Here is a 24908-nt window from a genome sequence, read left to right on the forward strand (position 1 = left end):
GAAAGTTATATGGTGAGAACAGAGCTGGACTAAAGGGCTTTTGCAGATCTACTCTGTTGATGGCAAGTGTGGGGAAGGTTTGTTTAGTTCTGCATAATCCATAGCCCCAAAATGTCTCACTAAGCCCAAATGTTGCAAAAGTGTTTCCACATCCATTATGAAATGTTGGCACAAGTGTAGAGCACTTGAAGGAGAGAAGGAGATAGCTTATCTATCCACTAGAGCAAAATGGAGCTGAAGCAGACAACTGTTGCTCTTTCTTCACAGTTAGCAGAAAAAAGTGTCTCCAAGTGACATCAGAGAAGGAATATTGTTGTCCAGTAAAACAGATTTTCAAACTCACAGTTCCAACTAGGCTGTGTTAACCATAGGCAGTGTAGCACTCACCACCATACTTCAGCTGCCTCTATATGAATGCATCTTTGAAGAGGCCAGTTAGTTAATGGGACATCCATAAGCAAGAGGAAATGGAAAGCAACAGTTTCCTTCTGAAGTGTTTATGTGAGGAGCAGAGAACACAAAAGAGTGATATAGTGAGAGATGGAATCATCTCCCTCCCCTTATGGACCCCATTTTGTAATCATCAGAGCCAGGCTGCTCTCTGAAGGCTCAGAGTACCATTGTTTCTTTTTCTATAGCCTCAGATAATTTTTGCCAAGAAAATATTCAGTTGAGCCACTTGAGATTGATGAGATTTCTGAGTCTTGTCAGGAAGAGATGTTGCTGCTATACTTAGTGAACAGAAATCACAGGGTCTTATTTTGATAAAGACAGTGCAGGCTGCTGAGGAAAAAATAACTTCTATAGCTCATTGGCTTCAAAACACTTAATAAATACAGTTTTGAGTTTCACTTGTTTTACATTCAGAACAGGTTGCCTGGCAAGGCCTAAGGATTTTTAACTGGGCCCTGTCTTTACCACAACATTTGCACTAGCATAATGACTAGCAAAAAGCCACCTGGCTGTTTCAAGTTCTGATCCTTGCAGACATGACCTTTACTTTCAGTGTCTTAGAAGGATTTTCTTCTTCCCTTCCCACAACACTACACCCAGAACCTTGTCCAGTGTCCCTACCCGTAGCCCACATTTGGTATGTCTACTAGAACTGGAGTTTGATTTAATGATGATTCCTTACCAAACATGAGCACAGGCCACTCCAGACAAACACCAGTAAGTATTCTATAAATGCAAAACTTTTAATAGACTTTATCCAAGTATGGATGTAACCCATTACTGCGCATTCTCCTCCCTGAGAAGAGTGAGGTAAAGTGGAATGACTGGAAGCCAATGTTCTCAGAAGAGATTCATCAAGATAATGACTAGTGACAACAAAAGAGAAACGTCTTAAATACACCAGGGAACCACCTGCACTGTGGTGCTTTATTAAAGCAAGCGCTAGTCTAAACCAACTTGTCAAGAAGCAGAATATCTACAAATTACCTTGCAGCTTTGTGACATAGTCTCAGAATATTAGAGCTATTATAGATCAAAGCTATTTTAACAAAATGTGTGCTTAAAGTAGTGCTGCTTTGGGGATAATTGTGCACATACAGTAAGTGTCTGATTATACACTACATGGCCAGATACAGGCATTCTTTTAATACTGGAAAGTGTATTTGGCTTGGTCTTACATTTTTTCTGCAAATGGAATTGCTAGACTTTGTGCTACATTGCTAAAGCTGGAGCAAAGTTAATTCCTATTGCTTGAATGAAAGGTAAATGCTTTTGACGTAGGATGATCAGATTTTTTGTCCACTGTCACGGCAAAATTTCAGATGACCATGACCCATACAGTAATAACCACAAAGTGCTAGGTGGACATGGGTTTCTTAAAAGGCTTACAGTTAAATGAAATTGTCATCCCTTTTCCTACTACAGATACTTCTGTTACTTCTATATCCAGGACATGAAATGGTAGTATAAGTAATTTTAAGTCTTTTTACCATAAAAGTTGTCTGCTACCAAGTCATTAAGAGGCAAACAATTCTGAAAGTTGAGAGGAGAGCTTCAGAGCAGTAAAAACAGTGAACGCATGAAAAATGATTATACAAGGTGAACATACTAAGATTTTTTTAGAGCTCATATAAGGCACACACATACATACAAGAGAGATATCATGCAGTTTTCAAAAGGAAGTTTAGCTGAATATGTCTCTGGGGTGTATCTCAGTCACTCCTCTTGCACAGTCTGGGCTATGAGCTTATACTGCAGCTTTCAGTTCAGCCTCACTTCCTAGACTGCTATGGATACAATATGAAAAAAGCGTTGCCTTACATAGTGCTGCCATTTAATCTATTTAGTATTATCATTCTCTTAAAATTTGGCTACCATCCCAGGAAAAGCACATAGATAAGGGAAACATTTGCAAAATAAAGGAGAAGCCTTGGAGGAGTTAAACAAGCTAAACTGGATTCGAGAATCTTAGCCTCAAGAATCTTAGAAAACTCACTTGAATAAATTCAAGCAACTTCAACATCTAGGAACAAGCTGATGTTTTTACTCTAGGTATGACAGTAGCATGTGCAAATAAATCCACTGCTAGTTTTTAAATTAGCTATCTGGACAATGGCAATGAAAACACAACCCTTAAATATATTAGCAGATTGCCTGTACATACGGCAATGGCATGGGCAGAATCCCAAGGCACCTTGTGCTCTGTTTCTCGGCTCACAATAAAACCCAGACTGCCAGATCTTTACTCTGCTCTTTTCCCTCCTGCAGTCATGCCTGGAACTTCTTATCTGATCATACTCCAGATCTCCTCAGTGTTGTTACTTTTACAGTTACTTCCTCTTGGACGGCAAAAAAAAAATCCATGGTTTTGAACTGTGCACTTATAGGCCTGCAGAGATGTGCACTCCAAAACTGCATAGACATCCTCACCTGTAGAACTGGCAACTCAAAAGAAAAATACTAAGCTTTTGTCTAAGGCAAAACACTTGAGGTAAAATTAGATGGCTCGATATAATTTTTTCCTGTAGCTGTTCCCAGAGAAGACAAAATGAAGTAGTCTGTATTTTCTGCAGATAAAGAATGGAAGGAGAAAAACATTTCTTTTTCTTTTTGAGGTCATCTGTCCCATCACAAATTCTATTTAAACAGGCTACAAGGACCTTGGTGTAACAATCAGGGAGAAATGGAACCTTCAGTCATCTCCCTTTCAATCAAACATTTTAATTTAGAAGCAGAGGACTGCAGTACGGGAAGATACAGAAAACTCATTCTGCTCCTGTATGTCAGACAATTAATTCATAAGGGTACTACATCTGCTATTTGCAGGAGGAAGAGGGAGTGCCATAAATGCAAAGGAAACTGCCAGTGTACTAAGTAGCAAATTTCCATGAGTGTCCACAGATTGCTATCAATCTGCATGTGCAGACTTCCTTTGAGCACAGCTTCTGACATTCAGATCAAAAATAATGGTCAAGAGAGGTAAACGAGACCCCTTACATTTATTTTCATCAGCAACAAGTGGTTTTAAATTACCATTTGCAGAAAAAAATGTAAGACCAATTTTAAATTACCACAGTGGCACTGGCATGCTATGGAAACCTCTGAGTCAATCAGGAAGTAACAGAAAGTAATCAGTAAATTGCGGGAGTCTTAAAAGTAAAGAAGAGGCCAAGTTTTGCAGGAAGGTCCATGAAACTTGACATGAAGGACAATTGTTCCACCAGCTGCTCTCAGTATTGATAAAAAGAAATCCATTATTAAAAGTTAGTTTAAGCTACTTGCTGTCCCTTAGAGTAACAAGTCTTTCAGACTTGATTAGAGTAACCAGACAAAGAAAACATACAAACTGAAAAAAACCATCCAAAGTCTGCCTCACTACTTCATTAAGACTATACTAATAAGCGCTAAGAGAAACCAGTCACCCAGTGAATGTCAGAAATAACACTTTGAATTGGGGAAAAATGGCAGAACTTGTGGTTATTTAATCTGAAGACTGAGATTCTTAGAACTCAAAGACTGAAAAAAAAAAAAAGCCCAAACCAACAAAAGACGTTGCTAAAGAAAGCCAAGTTAGAATGCAAACAAATGAAGAGTACAAAAACCATTGCATAGCCTTTTGTATTATCTTCGATTATCACACTAATGCACTAGCCTTGTCTGAAGATCTAATCATCTGGATAGGCTTTTGATTCTGACTCTGAAGTTCACTGGAACTGATGAAGATTCAGTGTCTGGAAGGCAGGATCCTAAACTTGGCATTTGAACATACCAAAAAGAGTAAAGGGACAGAGCATGAATCTTCAATACCTGTAGCTTCCCAGGAGCTTCTCTAGTCTCATTGACATTGATATGAAAGAAGGGTAATGTCAGGTAATGACAAACTAGCGTCATGTACTCAAAGCTATTAACATCAAACAAGCCTGTTGCCCAGTGTAGAGCACAATGCATTTCTAACAATACTTGTTGGTTGGTATTGATTGCACTGGAAGTGAGGAAGGGGGAGAGGAAATGAAAATAATATTAAATTCAAAGGTACTGGCGGCCAATGAATAAAGAACAACCAGTTTCCTGTCTCAGCTTGGTAACTACTTATCAGGCTTGCTCCATCATCAGTCCAACGTGCCACAGAGTGCACTCCAGTCAAGATGAAAATGGTGCTCTTTTTTTTTCCAGCTAGCACAGCAGAGTCCCTCAACACCCCAGCTATTCACTAAAATAGATCACATAGAATTTTATGCCTTAGAACAAACTTTCTCTTGGTCAAAAAAAAAAAAGACAGTGGAGTACTGTCTCAGCTGTGACATTAGTTATTGCCTTCCGTCTTTATAATTGTGCTAGGAAGATAGAGAGATTGAAGGTGTGAAACATGCTGAGCAGAGGCTACAGGACTGAGCTCTTCCATGACCTATGTTGCAACTCTTGTCCCCCAGCTTTCCCTGGTCATGCATCAGTGGCACATCCAGAGACTGGGCTTGAGACCTACACTTACCTCCAGGTTTCTTTCAAAAGGAAGTGGTGGCACAAGTGAAGGGGGTGATCTGAGCTGCTCTCCAACAAGCCTCCAGCAAAGCCTGGAGACAAGGGTGCCTGAACTGTGGAACATAGTAAGGAGACCTCTTGTCCCACTGCGTAGACTCAGGCTCAACAATAATCACAGCAGTATCACAGAGGTTCATTTTCAAATAGATAAGTACCTGGAAGCCCCCTTAACAGACCTTTTCCCCACCAGTTTGCCTAATTCTCCTTTGAAATAATTTGAATTTTTTGGTCACTTACTACTTGGAGAACTTTTCAGGCCCATAGTAATATTTTTCAAAGACAGATATAACCCATAGAAAGCAGTCCATGACCCTGTGACTGAGACACTAACCTGGGAAACAGGAGTCTGCTCTTTAGAAGAACAAAAACAAGGTCTGATCCCTTGTTTCCAACAGGGATACGAAGCTAATGCATTTTCCTGCAGCATACCAAGCAAAGCAGGAGAGGCCTTCAGGAATCTGTAAAACACAAACCTCGAGTTATGCTCTGAGAACAGTATAGATCATCTACTTCCCATGTGGGAACTGCATTTTCCCCCTACTCATCACTGATATCATATTTGTCAGGAGCACAAACTCAGGCACAAGAATAACTTCAGAAAAAGTAGAACTGAAGACATAAATATCATCTTAATTATAGCGAGTGAGTTTCAATAAACAGAAACATCTGCTTTTCAGCAAACAGCACGCACGGGAGCTGTATGCGTGGATTTGATACATCGCATAAGAAGGGACAAGTGTCTCATTTAGCTGTTTGCTGAGACCATGAGAGCGTTTTGACAAGCTGTGCTAGTATACTAATAGACAGGGTTAGAGACACTCTCGCACAAAATGGCTCGAGTCTATGACAGGCAAATTAAATTAGAGAGCATTTAATTGACAGGCTCTCATTTCAGCAGTGAGCACTGGCTGTGTCTCCTGTCACAGGACATGGCAGGGCCTCCCAGCGCTGTGGGGGAGCAGCCACGTCTTGCCGCGCCATGCCGAGCAAATGGCGGCTGGGGTCTGGGGGCATCACTGGTGGGGTTTCTCTGGGGAACCAAAACTGAGCTGAAGCAAACCACACACCTTGTCATGTTCTCGCTGCCCCTTGAGAAGTTCCTGCCCAAAATGTCTGTTTCTCAGCTCCGCCAGCTGAGAGACCCATGCCTCCGGGCGGCCCTGGCCATCTGAGCCGGAGCTCTCTCCCTCACCAGGGCAAACTCCACATGAGTCAGGGCACTGAGGGCTTCACTGGCCCTGACTGGCCTCTCCCACCCTGCCCATGGCCCAGGACCCCATGCCAGCCCTCCGGGGCCATCAGCCTCTGCCCTAGGGACACTGCAGCAGGGCCAGCCTCCAGTTCCCCACAGCCCTGCCCTGCCCGGCCATGGGCCCATGTCCTGGGCCAGCCTTGGCCCAGCCCCAGCCCCGTGTCCCTGCCCAGCCATCCCAGGGCCGTATCCAACCCTGGTTCCCCTCAGTGGGGTCTCATCCAGACACACTCACCCTCAGCAGGTCTCAGGCAGGTGCCTCACAAGTTTGGTTTTCTCCCCAGCCCTCCCTGCTGAGCACAGCCCCGTGGGGCACAGGCCAAGGCACACTGCTCCCCACAGGGACTGGCTACCACTGGCTTTTGTCCCAGGTGTCAGGGGATCACCTGGTGACTCTCCCCAAATGCCTGGCAGCTGTGAGGGGGCAGCAGGGCCTGCTGTGGGGCATGGGGGGGGGGTTGTGTCCCCGCCAATACAGCAGGAGTAACAAAAAGATCTCTCACTTGAAAGGCTTGAAATCTCTGCTCATGCAGCAGCCTTTTGACTTGTGCAAACACTTTTGTGTTGTGTTCCAAAGTGCCAAATCCCACTTTCACCCCAAACCACCAGCCGTAAGTTTCTGTGCCTTGTAGCTGTGCCACTCATCCTGCCCTTACACAGTCTGAAAAGGTGTTTGCAAAAAAACCCCAACATGTTTCCTAGTGTCTGCTGGTTTGTAGGGTTAAGCAAATAGTCATTTTGGTAAGTGTTACCTGAAAAAAAATAATCCATGCACATATGATAACATTGCTATCCTTTATTGAATAGAAAAATATCAGTACCTTAATTTTTAAATAACTTGCAAACCATTTCCAGGCATGAAAATAAAGGGATTGCATGCCATCAATATCTCATAGCTTCTCATTTGCGGGAGCCAAACTTGGTGACAATAGTGCTTTTATAGGGTCAGATTTTATAATTCCTTATTGCTTTCAGGATGCTGAACCAATCTTTCTAATAGCTGTTCAATAACTGAATATCTCTCAATGAGAAAGTGTCATCAAATGAACAGGTAATTCAAGAACTAGTGGGAAAATCACTTTGAAAGACTTGGATGTGATAACATATGATTTTTGCATGATATATTATCACAGTTGCCCATCTTCATGGAACATTAGCCTCATTGAAGAATCATGGAATCGTAGAATCATTTGGTTGGAAAAGACCTTTAAGATCATCGAGTCCAACCATACTTGTCCACTACTAAACCATGTGTCTAAGCACCTCGTCTACCCATCTTTTAAATACCTCCAGGGATGGGGACTCAACCACTTCCCTGGGCAGCCTATCCCAGTGCCTGATAGCCCTTTCAGTGAATACTTTTTTCCTAATAGCCAATCTAAACCTGCCCTGGCACAACTTGAGGACATTTCCTCTTGTCCTAACCCCTGATGCTAAACTTATGTACCAATTCCCGACCTCTGCAAAAAGCAAATAGCTTTTAAAGTAAAATAAGATGATGGAATACAACACTTAAAATGCAATCTCAGAAGAGTCATACAGCTACATGTATTAGCACACAAGTAGTATTCCTTACAGCTCTTTTAACATAAATGTACTTCTACACTGTAGCCCTACTGTTATTCTAACTGCTGCAAGGATCAGAAATGTGAGCACTCCATTTCTTTGGAGTCCACTTCCACTTCCAGTACATTACTTTAACGGGAAAGAGCTGGCCTAATATTTCGGTCCCACAGGGCCAAAGGCCAAATTCTTCCCTGGTGTAAATCTGTCAGTTAACCCTCACCTGAAAAATCTGTTCATGAAAATGCTTTGCCCTTAAGCAGTTCACAGCTTTACTAAAGCTGAGAGGGAACTTGGTAGTTTGCATCCATTTCTAACAAACCTCTTGCTTTCCTGAGCATTTGTCAGCAGAGAAGAAGATCTTTAAATGTATGGTATGGTTACAGTATTTAAACATACATTTTGCTTTTTCCATAAATATTCTGTTACAGGGTCTATATTGCTTTTAGCACAGATATATTCCTCAAGTAAATTTGCTTTGCTCATGTACTTCCTGAGCAGTTTAGTAACATGGGAAACAGTGTTTAGGAGAACTGCAGAGGCTTATTGGTCTGGTTACGAGTCCTTAATTGCACCTGCTAAAGAGAAAAGTGTAAAACATTCACATGAACTCTTTATTAAAATTTATGTTTTATAGGAAAGGACGCTTTTTTTCTTAACATTATCTGCCTGGAAGAATGATGATTCAAAAACATTCAGATAACACAATTATTATTTATGTAAACAACCATTTTTAAAATTCTGCTGCATTCTTTACATGATTATTGTTATGCATTAACTAAACACAGTCTTAAAAATGCAAATTTTTTCCTTTTATTTTTCTTTTTTTGGCAGTTTATTCCAATTAATTCCTTTTTAGTTCTTTCAATAGAAATAACCAAATGGGTTGCCATATTTATTCTGTTCCTCTTATTCTGCAAGTGGTAACTCTGAGACCTGAGTGAGACATGTGAGCCTTGCTCCCGTTGTACCTGCACAGGAGGGAGTAGGTGCCCTCCTGAGCACCCGGTGGAGCTTTTGCTGAAGGACTGGCTTTTCTGTCGTGCCCTGTGCCCCTTGGTTTTCCTCTTGTTTCCAGTCACAGTATAAGCAAGACTCACACTTATTTCATGACTTAGGTTGCAAATAGTCCTGATGTTCCATTTTCCTATGTACGTACCTTGGAAAGAAGCATTTAGGGACCTCTGATTTGAATATTTTTAATTGTTTTTCCTTGGACTTTATTTTGTTACTTTTGTAATTACCTTTATGTCAAGCTATTACAATAATAACCAGGATGAAGACATATATCTGATCTATATAGCACAATAACACATTTTCTTAATACAGTTTAACATGCTACTTGTTTTTCACTTGCTTTGCACCTTGAGCAGATGTCATCCTTCAGCTGCCGTTGGAGATACAGGCAATAGCTTTTTTACTTGTCTCTATAAATACTGTTCAGAACCCATCTCATACGGTTCAATGTTTTCCCTTTAAAACAGAATATACTCAAGTGGTTTGTGGTATTACATCTGCTAATAACACAGTGTTTCTGGAGTGCCGTGGAGTTAACTCTAGCTGTATATGTGTGAAATATTATTCTTTGTTCAGATTTTCCACTGACCCTGAAATGTTCTGATATTCTTTCCTGGAATACTCTGATTTTGATTAGTTATTAGAGTATTTGTGCTGGCAGCTGGACTGGGTGGGGCGCAGATTCTTTCCACCCCATCACAGTACCTGTTCAGTAGTAGAGGTGTGTCAGGGTTACAGCCTCCTGCCCACGCTGTTTGTTGGTAATGAGCTGGGAACACGATTCTTTGGACTCTTTGAAAGCACTTGAACCTCTTGGTTATTTTCAACCACATTTGATGCAGGGGTAGAAATATGAAAGATATTAAATTTCTACAAATTTTGTGAAGGTAAGTGCCTAGGAGAGAAGCATGCCTGAGGGAAGGGCAGGGCAAGCTGTTACCTGGCCTGTTAGCAGCCTGCCCGGCCACCGCCGGCTTAGGATGTGCTGGCCACGGGACAGGCAGCAATGCAGGAGATGGGTATTAAACGTGTAGGAAATAACGAAGATATCATAGTGGGCTAGCTATGGCTACAAGAAGGAGCTGAGACTATCTGAATATTGGCTATTGGATATCCAATAGGGGTATTGGATTTGGGTATCATTGGGAATAGAAAGGGGCTGGATTGTTTTGTCAGTCATGTAGGGAACAGGTGGATGTTACAGTCGTTGCAGGGAACAGGCATAAGGGACATCAGACATATGTATGAAAACAGGCATTGTTAGTTCCACTGCTCACAGGAAAACTTGCTTATGGTGATTTTTGCTAGCTATGCTAGCAGAGAGGCTTTTTAAGTAAAGGAACGTCTGAGCAGAATCTTACAATTTCATCCTAGAGCTCTCACAAATCTGCCCATCCCTGTGAGCATCTGCCCCAGGGATGTGCAGGGGGTCCAAGCACCCAAACTGCTGGCAGGACAGTGAAACCTCCATCGGAGGCTGGGCAGACAGACCCAGGCACAGCCTTTTCTGCTGCCGCGGTGCCTGAACATGGGGCTACAGTGGGTGTCCTGGGACACGGTGCCTGGGAGGCCCCTGGCACATGTGGCTGCCTGGCTGGCCAGCCTGCTCCCTGGGAGAACCAGAGGTGGATAACCACGAAAAGAAACTGCAGGAGTGGGGAAATGCTACTGCGAACTCAGCAGCCCTTGTGGGATGGGGCTGCATGTGCCTTCAAACCCTCCAGGTGCGGAGGGGCCGCAGCTCAGCATGAGGAGAAGGAAGCGTACGGTGGCTGTGTTCGTGTCAAAGGAGGCACCTGGGGTGACACGACCACATTGCCCACTTTCCATGGAGCTGTGGTATAAAGGGACCGTGAAAGCAGGCTGGTACTGGAAACATAGCTGCTGTTTTAAAGTGGACTATGGAACCTGATTGAAAATAACTCTAATTTGAGTCTCAGTAACCTAAGTCTTCTAAGTCTTTTGGAAATGTTATTATTTGGGATTAACCTGGTCTGTTTAAGACACTTAAGACCTTCTCTCCCCTTTGGAAGAATAATAGTCTAATAATAATGCAAACACGATTTGATTATCACGTATTCCCCTGCTGCAGCTCACCATGGCAATACGGTTACTAGGATGCTGCATGGAGCAGGCTCTTTCACTTACACACTTAGGGGCAACTTCTTGAAAAAGCAGCCCTAGAAATTTCCCACTTTCCCATGCATCTGAAAGGAGACCAGTGCTTCCTTTTTAAAAGTCCCAACCTACATCTAGTCCTCATCAGCATCCAGTGCCAATTCTTAACGGTACTAAGAGGATGAGGAGTATGTTTAGTGAGTTCTCATCACTTTCCTCTCAGTGGCCCTGTACTACATTGCCTCTGTTGTTCGCTATTATTATTAACTTATATTTGCTTCCAGAGGCCCCACTTAGGTCTGTGCTGTTCTGTGCTAGAAACTGCTTATTGCAGTTATTACTGCTGCCAAACAGTCGTGATACAGCTCCTCTCATCAGCCCATTCAAAGTTTATAAAAATCAAGAGAGTGATGGCTTCACTGTATTGACCTACTTCTACAAAGCGGATTTTCTATATTGAATGTGTAACTCTCCGCAGTTATGAGAGGGAGCAGCATGATTTCCCTCCAGCAAGCCTTAGCTCAGGCCAACTTCCCTGCAAGGAATATTTACCTATGATGGGTATCTGATGGGAAGGCAAAGCACATTTTACATGTTTTTTTTTTTTTTCTGTTAGACAAGCATTTGCTAGCGGAGCAGGAGCCAAGATGCCTTAGACAAATAAATAATGAACTCACTCACACTCGGCATATTCATTACAAACCCACAAGGTTTGTTTGGGGACTGAAGCAAAGAAGTTTCTATGATCTGCTGGTCACATGGCTCTATTCCCACTGTCCTCACGGACATCAGCGTTTCAAAAAGATAATCAACAGCCTGACACATCAAGGGAAAATCGTTTTTGAAAAACCTTTTCGTCAAACACACACACACACGCAAAGCTGTTCTGTGTTTCAGTACTTTTAGCCCATCAGGTTAAATATGTCTAGCATAATCTCACCTAAAATATGATTTGATGTACAAACTTAAATTAAAATTGAACTTTTATTTATAAAAAAATATTCCATGCTGATGTTTCACATTTTTTTTAATGGATTTCAATCAGTAGAACAGAAACACATGGTGTGGAAGAAAAAACCCAGCCCAAATCCTATCATGTATTGCCAAAGTACTTTTGTATTTTTCAAACTGAATGTTTTTAAACTAAACCAGGGTAGGTTTAGACTAGATATAAGGAAGAAATTCTTTACAATGAGGGTGGTGAAACACTAGAACAGGTTGCCCAGAGAGGTAGTGGAGGCCCCATCCCTGGAAGCATTCAAGGCCAGGTTGGACGGGGCTCTGAGCAACCTGATCTAGTTAGCGGTGTCCCTGCTCCTGCAGGGGGGTTGGACTAGATGACCTCTAGGGGTCCCTTCCAACCCAAAACATTCTATGATTCTATGATTCTTTCATGTAATCTTTCAAGTAGTTTCATCTACTTTTGTAGTGCTGGGAACACAATTATTTTATAATACGTAACTGTAAAAAGACAGAGTGGAGTTTTGTGTTCGAGGCTTGGTAAAACAAGATATCCTTTTGTTTGATTTTAAATTTTAACTACTTTTTACCCTACTAATCAATGGTGCAGATTCACTCGGATCTGAAAGCTAAATCTTTTCTGGCTCATATCTCATCACCTGGAATAAAAATATTGCAATTGCAGCTTACTGTCATTTACCTTTGATGAAACTAACACAAGATGAGTGCAAGATTGATTGGGGAAGTGTATTCAGACAACAGTAAAGAGTGGTAGTTTAGCTTCAGACTGGGAGAAGGTATCTGCTGGGGTCTACAAGACTTGCCCTGGGTCAATATTTTTATTAATAACTTGGATGATGGAATAGAGAACACAGTTTTTAAGTCCGAAGATGATCCCAGGTAGTCAGAAGTGGCAAAGATGCTGAAGGACTAGGATCCAAAACAAAATGGATATGGGAAAGGGATCTGAAAAAATAGAAGCAATTCAAAAATAAATGCAAATGGTATATAGGAATAATCACCTGCATAGACTGGAGGCACTACAATTTAGGTAAGAGTTCTGCAAAAGGGAATTGGGCATTAATAGCAAATGACAAACTGAACATGAATCAACACTGTTTTAAAATAGCAGACATAAGCCTAGAACATAAATAAAAAGGATGTTGCATAGAAACATAGAATCATTTAGGTTGAAAAAGACCCTTAAGATCATCAGGTCCAAACATTAACCTAAGAAGACTGACATTCCACCACTAAACCATGTTCCTAAGCACCTCGTCTAGCCATCTTTTAAATACCTCAAGGGATGAGGACTCAACCACTTCCCTGGGCAGCCCGTTGCAATGCTTGACAACCCTTTCAGTGAAAAAATTTTTCCTAATATCCAATCTAAACCTATTTCCTTTCAGATAGTTGTAGAGGGCAATAAGGTCTCCCCTCAGACTCCTCTTCTCCAGGCTAAACAACCCCAGTTCCCTCAGCCGCTCCTCATCAGACTTGTGCTCCAGACCCCTCACCAGTTTCATTGCCCTTCTCTGTCACACTCCAGCACCTCAACGTCCTTCTTGTAGTGAGGGGCCCAAAACTGAACACACTATTTGAGCACTTTAAAAAACCAAAAGTGGATCAACCAGACAGTCTAGAGCAACTATAGAAAATGTCACATGTGGAGGGCTTTCTTTCTAGTCTGGGGTAGTGAAGACTGAGAGGAGATATTGTAAAAAATACCTTCCTTTGGAAGAGGAAGGGAATATTCTGCTCGCCGTATCCAGCATGGCTGGAATGCAAACAATGTGCCTTGGCTGGAGCAAGGGAGAGTGAAATTAAGCATTTGGAAAAATGTTTAAAAGTAAAATTAATGATCCTCTATAATAGGTTCCTTGGGACAACTGCGGAATCTCTAACACGGGAAATTCATTAAGAGCATGACAAAGTTCTCCGTTTTCTTGCTGTCATAGACTGTGGTCTGCAGCTAGTAATTCTTGCTATTGCGCAGACCTGTTACATGGTTTCAAACAAGGACCAAATCTTTTGCAAACGTGGTGATGCATTTCTGTAGTTTCAGTTGTTTAAGCACAGGGCCTTTAAGCTTTGAGCATCCAAGAAGGTAACAGAGTGCAGGGCAAAGAACCAGACTGAGCTATAAATAAAAAAGTTAAAATCCTGGCAGATTAAAGGGATCTATTTTTTAGAGATGCTAAAATATGGCAACACTCTTTTTGATGCTTTGCAGGACCTGGCATTTCAGGAGTTTGTAGAAAGAAGGTCAGAAAATCTTACTGCTGATATGAAACAATTTCTCAACCAAAGACAACTACTTTTAGTAAAAGTGAGATACATTCTGAGACAAAAGCATGGGTCTGTCTTCACCGGACCACATGAAGCTGTTTTCCCTTTGGATCTGTACTGCAAGTCTGGCGGGGTGTAAGCTCTGCTTGACACCTTCTCAGCTGACGAGACACTTGGAACCTCATTCTCTCTTCGTGCCTCACTTTCTATTCCTCCTCACCTGTTTTGTGTGGCTTTTCTTGTATCTAACAGGTTGCAAGCCTACCTCTCAGACTTTTTCTTAGTGGGGTGCTAACATTTATCAAAAGTTGTAGGAAGTTGATTCTGTGTGAGACCTCTCCCCCTTTGGCAATTTTGTTTGAAACTGGCCAATGTTTAAAACAGAGCAGAGGCACACAGCCACACATGTACAGGCTGACCCCTTCACTTTGTTTCCATAAGGTATGAGGCAAAAATGCTTTAAGAACATCTTATCACCTCTGGTACTGGTGGGAGAAATTCTACTCAAATGCCAGTGAAATCATGGCCGAGAAGCTGATGAGAGAAAAATCTTTAACACCTATGCCATGGTTGTGTTTTATAGAAGCCATGAAGATTAGTCCTTATCAAAGGAAGAAACTTGAAGTCAAGATTATAGTTTCCCTAATATTTGGGGAAGCCTGGAGTGTTACTGGTTGTTACTGTGCTCACAGAGCAATGCAGACTCACTCATTTATTAAAAATATAGTAAGCCAAAAGCAACAAATATTGATACCATGAAGCTGAATCAACTCATCAGCCTTTGCTGAAGACATCCATAGAGAACATAAGCATCCATGCAAATTGCAGGCCAATTGGATGTACAAAACAAGACAGAATACCCTGTCCAGCTGCCAAGGAGTCAAAGACACCTCCGCTAATGTCCCTCCAAGTACCTGTATGTGATACTTTAATTCCAACTTCCTAAAAACTGTCTCGCTACTCTCAGTGGAAGTAGGAATGAAAAATAATAAAAACACATCTTTATCATCACATTTAATGGATGAGGTATGGCTCTGTGTCCATATTGAATAAAGGGGTGTTTGTTTTACAAGAATCCTTTTTTGACAGTGAGTCCACTTTCAAGTGCAATGTTCAACAGCAGCAAACCCCACAGTATATTTGGCTAGGAGAAGAATTTGGACAACTGAGACAAAGATGAATGGAAAGAAAAAAAGGAGAGAAGAGGATCTTGCAGGTATGGACTGAAGGAAGAAACTTGAGGAAAAGACCAAGCTGACACAGGCAATCAGCACAGAGCAAAACCTGCCCTTGGAGAACTGCAGGACATTTCGGGGAAAATGTGATAATTGTCAGAGTTTTTCAGCTGAGGAAAAGAGTGACTACCAAAAAATTCTTAGAGATAGTAATCTGGATACTTTCAATTGTAAATAGGTCTTCCTTATAGGTAGATTATTATTTTGTAGACCAAATAATGATCCCTAGGTAATATGCTGGTGCAGAACATGGTACAGCATGAGTAGAATTAGCATTTGCACAGCTGGTGGTAAAAGCAAAGCAAAAGGCTAGTCAACATTTCTTTGGATTATTTTGTAAAGTGAAATTAATTTTTGTGAAAAACGACATAAAGAGCCCAGTAGCAAAATCCCCACTGATTTCAGTGGAGCAGAATCAGTTCCTGAGCCAAGAACACAGCCAAATCCAATGTACAGAGCCAAGCCAAAATTCCATGCATTGCTTGCCAGAGGGGTAATACCCCTGCCTAGGAGCCTAGGACTGACCTTTTCAGTCCTTGCCATCTCTAATAAGACCGCTAACAGTAATGATACCTAGGGATCAAAATACCCATCTGCTATGTATTAGGCTGAGAAAAGCAGCTGCCTAGATGCTATTTACAAAGAAATGGTATTTGCCCAGATGCAAAAGCTGCAGAGGAAGGGTTGTGACTTCCTTGTGGTACGGGGTGGTGGTCACTATTTCATGAGAAGGGCACTTTCAGCACACTGTGAACAGGGTGCTACATGCAGAAGCAGCATCACCCAGCAAACTGCAGATATTTGCACTGAAATGGGCAGGAACTAGCTGGACCTGCTTTCGAAAAGGGCTTGGAGATTAGATGGCATCCAGACACCTCGTCCAGAGTAAATTATTCTGTGAATTTCTGAAGTGGTGGTTCTCGACAGCATTGCCTCTGTTTCCTTCTGGCCCTGTACACTAGGTGCAGACAATATGACACCCAGAGGTTAATAGCCAGCAACTGCTGCTGCTGCAGTAATATGGGCTCTACTGGTCACCGAGTGTCTCCCCAGCCACTGCAGAGACTTGAGCAATGGTGATACCAGCCTTTTTGACTCTAGCAGACTTAGCAAAGCGCTCACTATTCGGACCATCAGCGCTTTTCTAGCATTTAGAACAGATGAACAAATACAACTTTAAAGTTCTTTGATTGGAACTGTGACTATTCACTAATAAGATCAAGCCTCTTCAGTGAGCTGGAAAAATTAAACTCTGATGCAAACTTTTAGTTAGCAAAAGGAGGAGGATTTTAGCAGCTCCAAGTGGTACATGTAAAGGTTATGTAAGGTTATTTTCATTTTTCTTCATGTGCATCTTTTTCTTCTAAAGATACAAAAAAGCAAGGTTAAGTTTTCTCAGATGAGACCACAAACAGAAAACACTGACAGTGTTCTATTGCTTTGAAAGGGGGAATGGCTTTGAAAGACATTTCAAAAGATAAAGTTTGAAAACTAGGCCATCTTGCCTCTCTCTCTGGGAGCTTCTGCATGGACACCTAGTAGGAAACCCATTTGGAATCCAGAAACTGGCACACTTGCTTGGAAAGAGAGCCCATTAATTCTAATTTTAATCAAACTTTCCCTTTATAAAAAGCTAGGCAGCCTGAGGAAAAGGATATTTCATTTTAAACAAATCCCACTAGTATGCCTCTCAAAATCTTTGCAAATTTATATTCTTTATTCTATTATTGCAAATTATTTAAAATCATGAAGACTGTAGGCAAATATTACAGTGGAACTGTAGAAAAACAAAATATAAATTAGTGTATCTATTCCACAAGGTTGTTCTTACATTTACTAATGCTTTTAAAAGTCTGCAGTGACAGGTTTTTTTTCTACTTTGATGTGAAACAGGTCTATAAACATTGGCCATATCAAAAAGCTTCTGGCTGCTTGGACCTGAAGTGTCATTCTTTGTGTTCACACTGTGTTTCTCTCAAACCTGGTAAAGAATGGGACTCTGTTGGTCCACTTAGATGAGCAATGCTTTAATTTTCCTAGTGAAATGTGATCTTTTAAGCAGTAAGCATGGAGTATTGCATGGACAAGAGATGTCTGGAAAATAGGGAAGAGGGAAGGGATGGCATTCTTATTTCCTGGATTAAGCAAAACACTGCTGTGGAAGTTCTCAAATAGACAGATTGTACGGGTATATTTGGCAGTATTTGCAGTGCAGGGGAAAGACAACACTTTGCGATTCTCTAGAGCTTGTATATGAAATTGTACAAAAGAACTTCACTACTTCTTGAAGAGTCCAAGGCATTACAGCATTAGCCAAATATTAGTAACCAAGCTCAAAAAACCCCAGAGAATGTGAGCTGTTTTGACTCAGATGCTGACCCTTCTCTCAGCTAAGGCTCTGCCGTTCCCAGAGCAGGGACATCGGCAGGTCATAGCAAACAGCTCCACTTCCCCAGCCATAGGAGACGAGTCATCCAAACAACTTAATACCCTTCACATCCAGAGGAACTTTATTCAAACATAATGTTAATCAGAAAGCTCTTTCCCATTCCCTAACTTGACCTCTTTCTCCTGATTAATTCAGTCTGAGAAATGGAGCTGGTTTGTTTTTCATGCCCAGCCCAACCTTCTCTTTGTTATTCAATATATAAATGTGTCAAATATAATTAAAACTGGCAGAGGCCAAGATTAAATCAAACAAACTGTAAACATTGCTTGTGCTATTTGGTTGATGCAAAGCTTTCAGTACAAAAGGCTTTTAAATAAATGAATTCAGCTATTACTGTGCTGCAGCACTGAAACCTTGCTCCAAGTGTTTGAACTTTTCGGGGACACTGTCAGGTCAGCTTAGATTCAAAACCTAAAACATGGCTGGGATTTTGAAATTGCCTAAGGGAATTAGGTACCTGACTTCTTCTGAAAGTCAATGTATGGTGGGAAGCGAATTGACTTTGAGCAGGAATTAGATGCCTTTGAAAAGCCTATTCATGTCCTTGTAAACAGAGGACCATGTCCTTCATGGGAATAAATTAACGTAACTCCTTTGACACCTACATACCCAGCAAAGCATCCGATACACAAATTTTACAAAACCTAAGACTAGCAGAATAACCCCTAAGAGCTACCTTATTTGACTGTATTTTGGTTAGCACTAAGTATTACCTTTCAATGTGCAATAATTATATTGTACAATAACGATATTATTAAGAGGTGGCATAACTAGAAGCCCAACTTCCAGGAAATTAGCCCATTAAGGACTTTCAGTGTCAGTCTGCCAGGCTGCAACTTGCAGTTTCACCCACTGATTTTGGTGCTTTAGGGTTTAGAGTTCAGATTCAGAGTTTTAGTACATCCAAGGTTTTCCACAAAACATTTTTGCATTAAAAACCCCACACCCGTATCTCATTAGCCACCATGCAAATTCATAGCAGGCAATGGAGAAACTTTGGAAAGCAAGTTTCTGTCTTGTTGACTGAGATGTCAGTGCTAAGCAATACAGCATTAAAATTTAGATTACATGGCTTTGAAAATAGATCCCTGGCAATTTGACACTATTTCCTTTAATTCCTCATTAAAAAGTAATGCAAGAAATGTGATGCTGTCTGTATTGTTATTGTATCTTATTTTTCACACAGGATGGGAATTTGTCACTCCTATGCTAAATTCTGCTTTTTTTTGCATGTGTATGTTCATATCTCCACATGTTTTACGACTTGAATAGCCTGATGCTACATTATGAACTGAGATTTTGGGGATTTCTCTGTCCAATGCCTTTAGAAAAAAACAACTGTAGTTGTGCCATTGGGATGGAGTCAGAAACTTCCCTTTCTGATCTTAAAAGTCTTCTTATTTATCCCCAAATATTCTCTAATAATTCTACTGGTCTCCTAGGTAAAGCTACCTCATTCAATGTTCAGCCTGGCTTCTCGAGATGGAACTCAATGGCAAAGTCAGAGGTCTTTTGGGGACAGGATGACATCATGATACAAGATGGCACAGTCACAGAATGTACTGGTCCTTCATCTCTGAAACGGCAATTCACATCTGAACAGAGATGATTAGGCAGAATTAGTGCACTTATTCCCTCTTTATCTTCAGTGGGCATGAAATCAGACCACCTAAACCGCTGCAAAGAGCCTTGCAACTGGCAGGCTTGGGTCAAGAGGAAGCCAGCGCTTGAGAGAGCAGAAGGTCAGGACTGATCAACAAAGGCAGAGCAGCCTTGCCCAGCCTGTTTGAGCAAGGCTACATATTAGTCCCTTGCCTTCATAACCATAGATGTTTTCAGTTCTGTTGAAAAAAGCTGATAAAGATTCCTCTGTGGCGATGGGTAATCACAAAGAATTGGAAGGAGCAACATAACTGTCCCATATCTTGGGAGCAGTTGAAACCATCTGAAGACCATTGTAATGATCTGCTACTGGGATGTGTCATATTCTGAAAGCTAAATAATCTCTTTTGAATTGACTATACAGATTGTAATGTTTTATCTACTTCCATCAGTGTATATATATTTTTTTCTCCTTCAGTTTGCTTTCTTACTTATTTGCAATGAATATTGCCCTGTGTTTAGACTTCTAGAACCAAATTTTGAAAGCTAATTAGATATGGAGGGATTTGAGTGAAAATCCTATACGGAAGCCAGATCCTTCATTAATGATGACACAGAACTATGTAATAAATGAACTAAAGAAACTTGCATGTTTTGGTTATTCATCTAAGATGATAGAATCATAGAATCGCTTAGGTTGGAAAAGACCTTTAAGATCATCAAATCCAACTTTTAACCTAACCCTGCCATCCCACCACTAAACCATGTCCCTAAGCACCTTGTCTACCTGACTTTTAAATACCTGCAGAGATGGGGACTCGACCACTTCCCTGGGCAGCTCGTTCCAATGCTTGACAACCCTTTCGGTGAAATTTTTTTTTCCTAATAACCAATCTAAACCTGCCCTGGCACATCTTGAGGCCATCTCCTCTTGTCCTATCGCTTGTTACTTGGGAGAAGAGACCAACACCCACCTTTCTACCACCCCCTTTCAGGTAGTTGTAGAGGGCGATAAGGCCTCCCCTCAGTCTCCTCTTCTCCAGACTAAACAATCCCAGATAGTGTGCATTGCCTCAGTCGTCCGGAAATGGGAGTAATGTTGAGTAACTTCTGTGTTCAGTGCTCAGCAAAATCTGCCATCTGCAACTAAGAGTTACTAATTGTCATAAATGGAGAAGCAAGCTGCAGTTTTCAAGACTGTGTCTGTTCTGCCCAGAATGAGAGCCCTGCTTAAGCAATGGGTCAAGTCCCAAACTATTTCTGCTAGTTGGCAGCATGAGGAACACTTCGGTAACAATGAGATCAATGAGATTACAAGACAGTGAACAGAGGCATTGCCGAATGAATTTGGTAAGAAAGGTTCAGAGCAGTACTTTTCTCTTTTTATATCCAAGTATTTTTATTCAGTGAGGTTGAGACAAAGAAGGTCTTGGGAGAAAAAAAAAAAAGTGTAGCAATGTAACAGATCTTAGGTACCATAATATCATCTAAAATAACTCAGTGGCAATTTCTGCTAGTATAGAACCCCCCAGGAACAAGTCAGACTGCTTTTCTCACCACAGTCAGGGTGTGGGAGCTGATTTGGATTTTACATGGATGCAGATATGAAGGGATACTATTGGGGATATTCCACTGCTGCACAGCTGAGATGATACCAGAATTTGGACTAATGGCTTCAGCTTGAAGCTCTCCTTGTAACTAAGGACAGCAGGATTTGACTTTTAATCAGGGCATTTTAGCTGCAATATGTCAAAAAGAGCTTGCAATACTTTTCCCTAGTTAAGTTCAGTTGTTTAATCTAATATCTGGTTTTACTTTATTATATGAAAGGATTCCAAGAGGTATGTTTTCATTTTCAAATTCAAATATTGCTTAAAATGAGTATTAAAATGTTATCCTACAGTATTAGGAACCTCACTAAAAGAACTTGTGGCCAGAATGAAGAAAAAGTATATATGATATTAATTCCTAATACAAATTAAACTGAAGAGGCTATCTTTCTTCATTGTTCCCAATGAGAGAAATTAAGAACGGCACAATGGTGTTTCAAATTCCCTAAAATCGTAGTATTCTGCAAGGTCTTCTAGCTGTAAGAAGTCATTTAAACCTGACGCACATACTGTTCAGCGGGAACTGGATCAGGTCCTTTCTGACCAACTCTGCTTATTTACATTCTCATACACTGTCTAGCTTTAATGCGCTGCATGGTTAAAGGAGAATCAGGAATTCAGCCCAGCCTTCCTTAAATTCTTGCTAGACGTTATGTTAATTTAATCCCTTATTTCTCTAGTTACCCAATACAAAGCGTGATTTCACTGTCATTAAAGACCACCTTGTTTCCTGTTTTCATATTCTTCTCACTGTTATTATTCTTCTCATTGAAGTCTCCCTTCTAGTCATAATGAACACTTGGAGCATTTCATTGAGAAAAATGAGGAGTTAAACATTTTCTATTTCCCTAATCAAGACCCTGTCATTATCATCACCGAAAGCCAGAAAAACAGGTTAAGAATGAGAGAATTACATGAAAGGTAAAAAGGACACTGCCGAAGTGATTTTGTGATCACAGTCGCTAATAATAATACACTGAATGTTGGCATGGCAATCTAATTACATACTGAAGCCTGTTGTGTAAACTCAGTTACTAGCTGCATTACATAATGCTGATGCTCAATTGCATCAGTCACAACTGAGCATAATATGAATAGAAATTTGGAAAAGTGTCTGATTGTTATTGTGGAATAATTCATACAACTCGTCAGCATGGCAGTTTTCAATTTAATTTGATCATTTTGAAACAAAAAGCCACAGTGATTCAATTCTAGAAGAAAAAGTAGCCTAGAAAAAAAATCACGTGGATTGCAAATGGAGAGAAAAAAACAAAAGTAGGATAATTATTTATTCTATCACTTTTGACAGTATCCTTTTAAAGGGAAGACTAAATTAAATTCTAAAGCCCAAATTCTCTTCTCATTCACATCACAATAGCTCCAGAGTAGTCCTACCAACTTTCATAGAATTACTCCAGAATTACACAAATATTAATGGCAGCGGAAGTTGGCTTTTCAAGCCTAGCTGTGTCACAATAGGAATACATTTTAAGAAGTGATATATAAAAGAAAATAGTTTTGAGGTTTTATTCCATTAAATTATATCTGCAGTATTACAGAGAAAGGCTGATTCCTCTTTTGGTCTCAAATAAGCTACTTTCAGAAAACAGGCATGACGAGAGTAAGAGAGCTCATAACGATCTTTGAATTAAGAATGTATTCAGTAAACACACTTGGTTTCTTCCCATACCACAAATTTCTTATCCTGAAATCTGTATTTCACATAAATGGAGGAGAACAGGACATAGAAAACTGATCTGAAGGCTGAATTAAATTTCCCCTGCAGTGACCTGTTTGAGGAACAGAAGGAAGGGGAATAAGGAAGGCTGAGACTGGTGCAATTCAAAGAGCAAAGACATTAAGTGACAGCCCCCCAAAAGTGTCAGAGGTCTTCCAGCAGCAGGTATGCCGTTCACATCCATCCCACCCTCTGGCGATAACTCTCTCCCTAGCTATTTCCACTTGATTCATGTTGTTTCTATACTTGCTGAAATGATTCATGCTGTTCCACTGTTATTATTCTTATTATTTCATCTATCCACACTTGTCTCTGCCAGTCTGTTATTCATAATTGCTAGGGCTCCAACCCCACCGGAGAATCCATTTTGCTTTGAATTAGAGCTCATTTGTCTCGGATAGCCATTAGCAGTTTCCGACAGCTGTTTCTGCATGATGGCTAGTGAGACCTTATTGGAGGCCAGAAAGTCTTTCATGGAGATCATCTCGCCCGACAGCCGGCGTCCGTCTGTGTCGCTCTCATTGACAATATCAGTCTCGATGGAGATGTTTCTCCGGCTGCGCACATTTCCAGGCATTACCACGTTCCTCCGTGAACGAAATAATTTTCTTTGGCATCTGTGGCAGCACCTGCAGTCCAGCTTCTTTAATATCCAGTTTATGGATTGTTTGATGACGATAGAGATCACGTTAAATAAGGAATAGATGCAGCACACCCCCATGAGTATGAAGACAAAATTGCCAAAGCGGTAAAGGCCTTGGCTCTCATACTTGATGTTCTGGCTGCTGACCAGATCACCGAAACCGATGGTGCTGAAGGCCACAAAGCAGAAGTAAAGCGAGTCAAAGTAACTCCACCCTTCGATCGGTGTGTACATTGCAGAGGCACAGCAGGAAATGATGAGCGATGCTACACATAAAATCAGCATGACGTAGTACACGGAGGGCTTCCAGCCCGCCAGGCTGTCCACCTCGGAGGTCCCCGAGCCCCGCCGGCTGTTGTGAGGGAGGACCCCTTTCCTCCTCAGCTGTCTTTCATGGCAGGACTTCATGACATAGGCTATGACAGTGATCAAGCGCTCCAGGAACAGGTTGAAGAACAAAATGGTCCCTGCACATCCTATAAGGCCATAAAATATCAGAAAGATTTTGCCTCCGACGGTGGCTGGGGTGGTCATGCCAAACCCTGGAAGACAAAACAGAACGGTTGAAAAAAATCAACCTGTAATTACCATGTCAGAAAGAACTGGCAGCAAATCGTCGTGGCACACATCAACTTTGGAAAAAAGTGAGGACACTCTCCCAAACTGTCACCTACTTGTGCTTGACCTTGTCCCAGCAGTAAGGGGAAGAAAACTCATGCCAGTATTTCCTCCAGCATCAGGATGAAACAAAAACCAGAAAAAAACAGTGGAAAGAAAAGAGAGTTTAGTGAAGGTCTGAATTTTGGTCCAGTTGCCAGACTCGCTCCATCCCCCTTTGTGCCTTGGACCACTTCCAGGCTCTGGGGTTATCACACCCCCTTCCTTCTCTCTCACATTGCTCTGCACCATGGGTCTGATCCAGGGATGGCTCTTGCCTTGCAGGGGTCCGTCCCCACCAAATCGTTGTAACCCAAGGTGAAATCTTTCTGAGCCTCACTCAGCTCTTGCTGTAAGTGTGGGTGGCCCCCCCCATCAGCCAGCACCGAGCACCCACCGCAGCCCAGCTGGGGAAGCCCAGGGAGCACACACTGGAGGAGGCAGCCCCTGACAGGGGCAGCAGCCCCTCGTGGGGGTCCCCAGCAGGCGTCACAGCCCTCTTTTAAATCAGCATTGCTGAAGTTTTCCTATTTCTCTGTGTCCCACTCCACAGCTCAAATCTGTATGTGAGTCTTAACGAAAGTCTCCTCTAGTCTCATTCCCTGTCGTGAGATTTCTCGGGTCAGAGGTGCTTCAGTCTTCTCCCAACTCCCTCCCCCTCCTAAATCCTGCAAATAGCAGTTTTGATTTGGTTACAACTATTGATAAGACAATCTTGCTTTAGTAAGATATTACTAAAGAATAAAAAGCATGTCCAGAACATCATCGAGCAAATGTGAGTAA

At 41.5% G+C, this 24908-nt stretch overlaps 1 protein-coding gene across 1 annotated transcript; it reads right to left on the minus strand.

Annotated features, from left to right (window-relative positions):
• Nucleotides 1-22570: 22570 nt before the first annotated feature.
• KCNK13 (potassium two pore domain channel subfamily K member 13) lies at nucleotides 22571-24032 on the minus strand (the record flags this gene model as incomplete). The annotated part of the gene is made up of 1 exon (XM_009649352.2): nucleotides 22571-24032. A coding segment is annotated over one exon (915 nt), but the record flags the coding sequence as incomplete, so codon positions are not given.
• Between the last annotated feature and the right edge of the window lie 876 nt (nucleotides 24033-24908).

This window comes from Egretta garzetta, unplaced genomic scaffold, assembly GCF_000687185.1.
Source record: "Egretta garzetta isolate BGI_Z169 unplaced genomic scaffold, ASM68718v1 scaffold182, whole genome shotgun sequence".
NCBI lineage: Eukaryota > Metazoa > Chordata > Aves > Pelecaniformes > Ardeidae > Egretta > Egretta garzetta.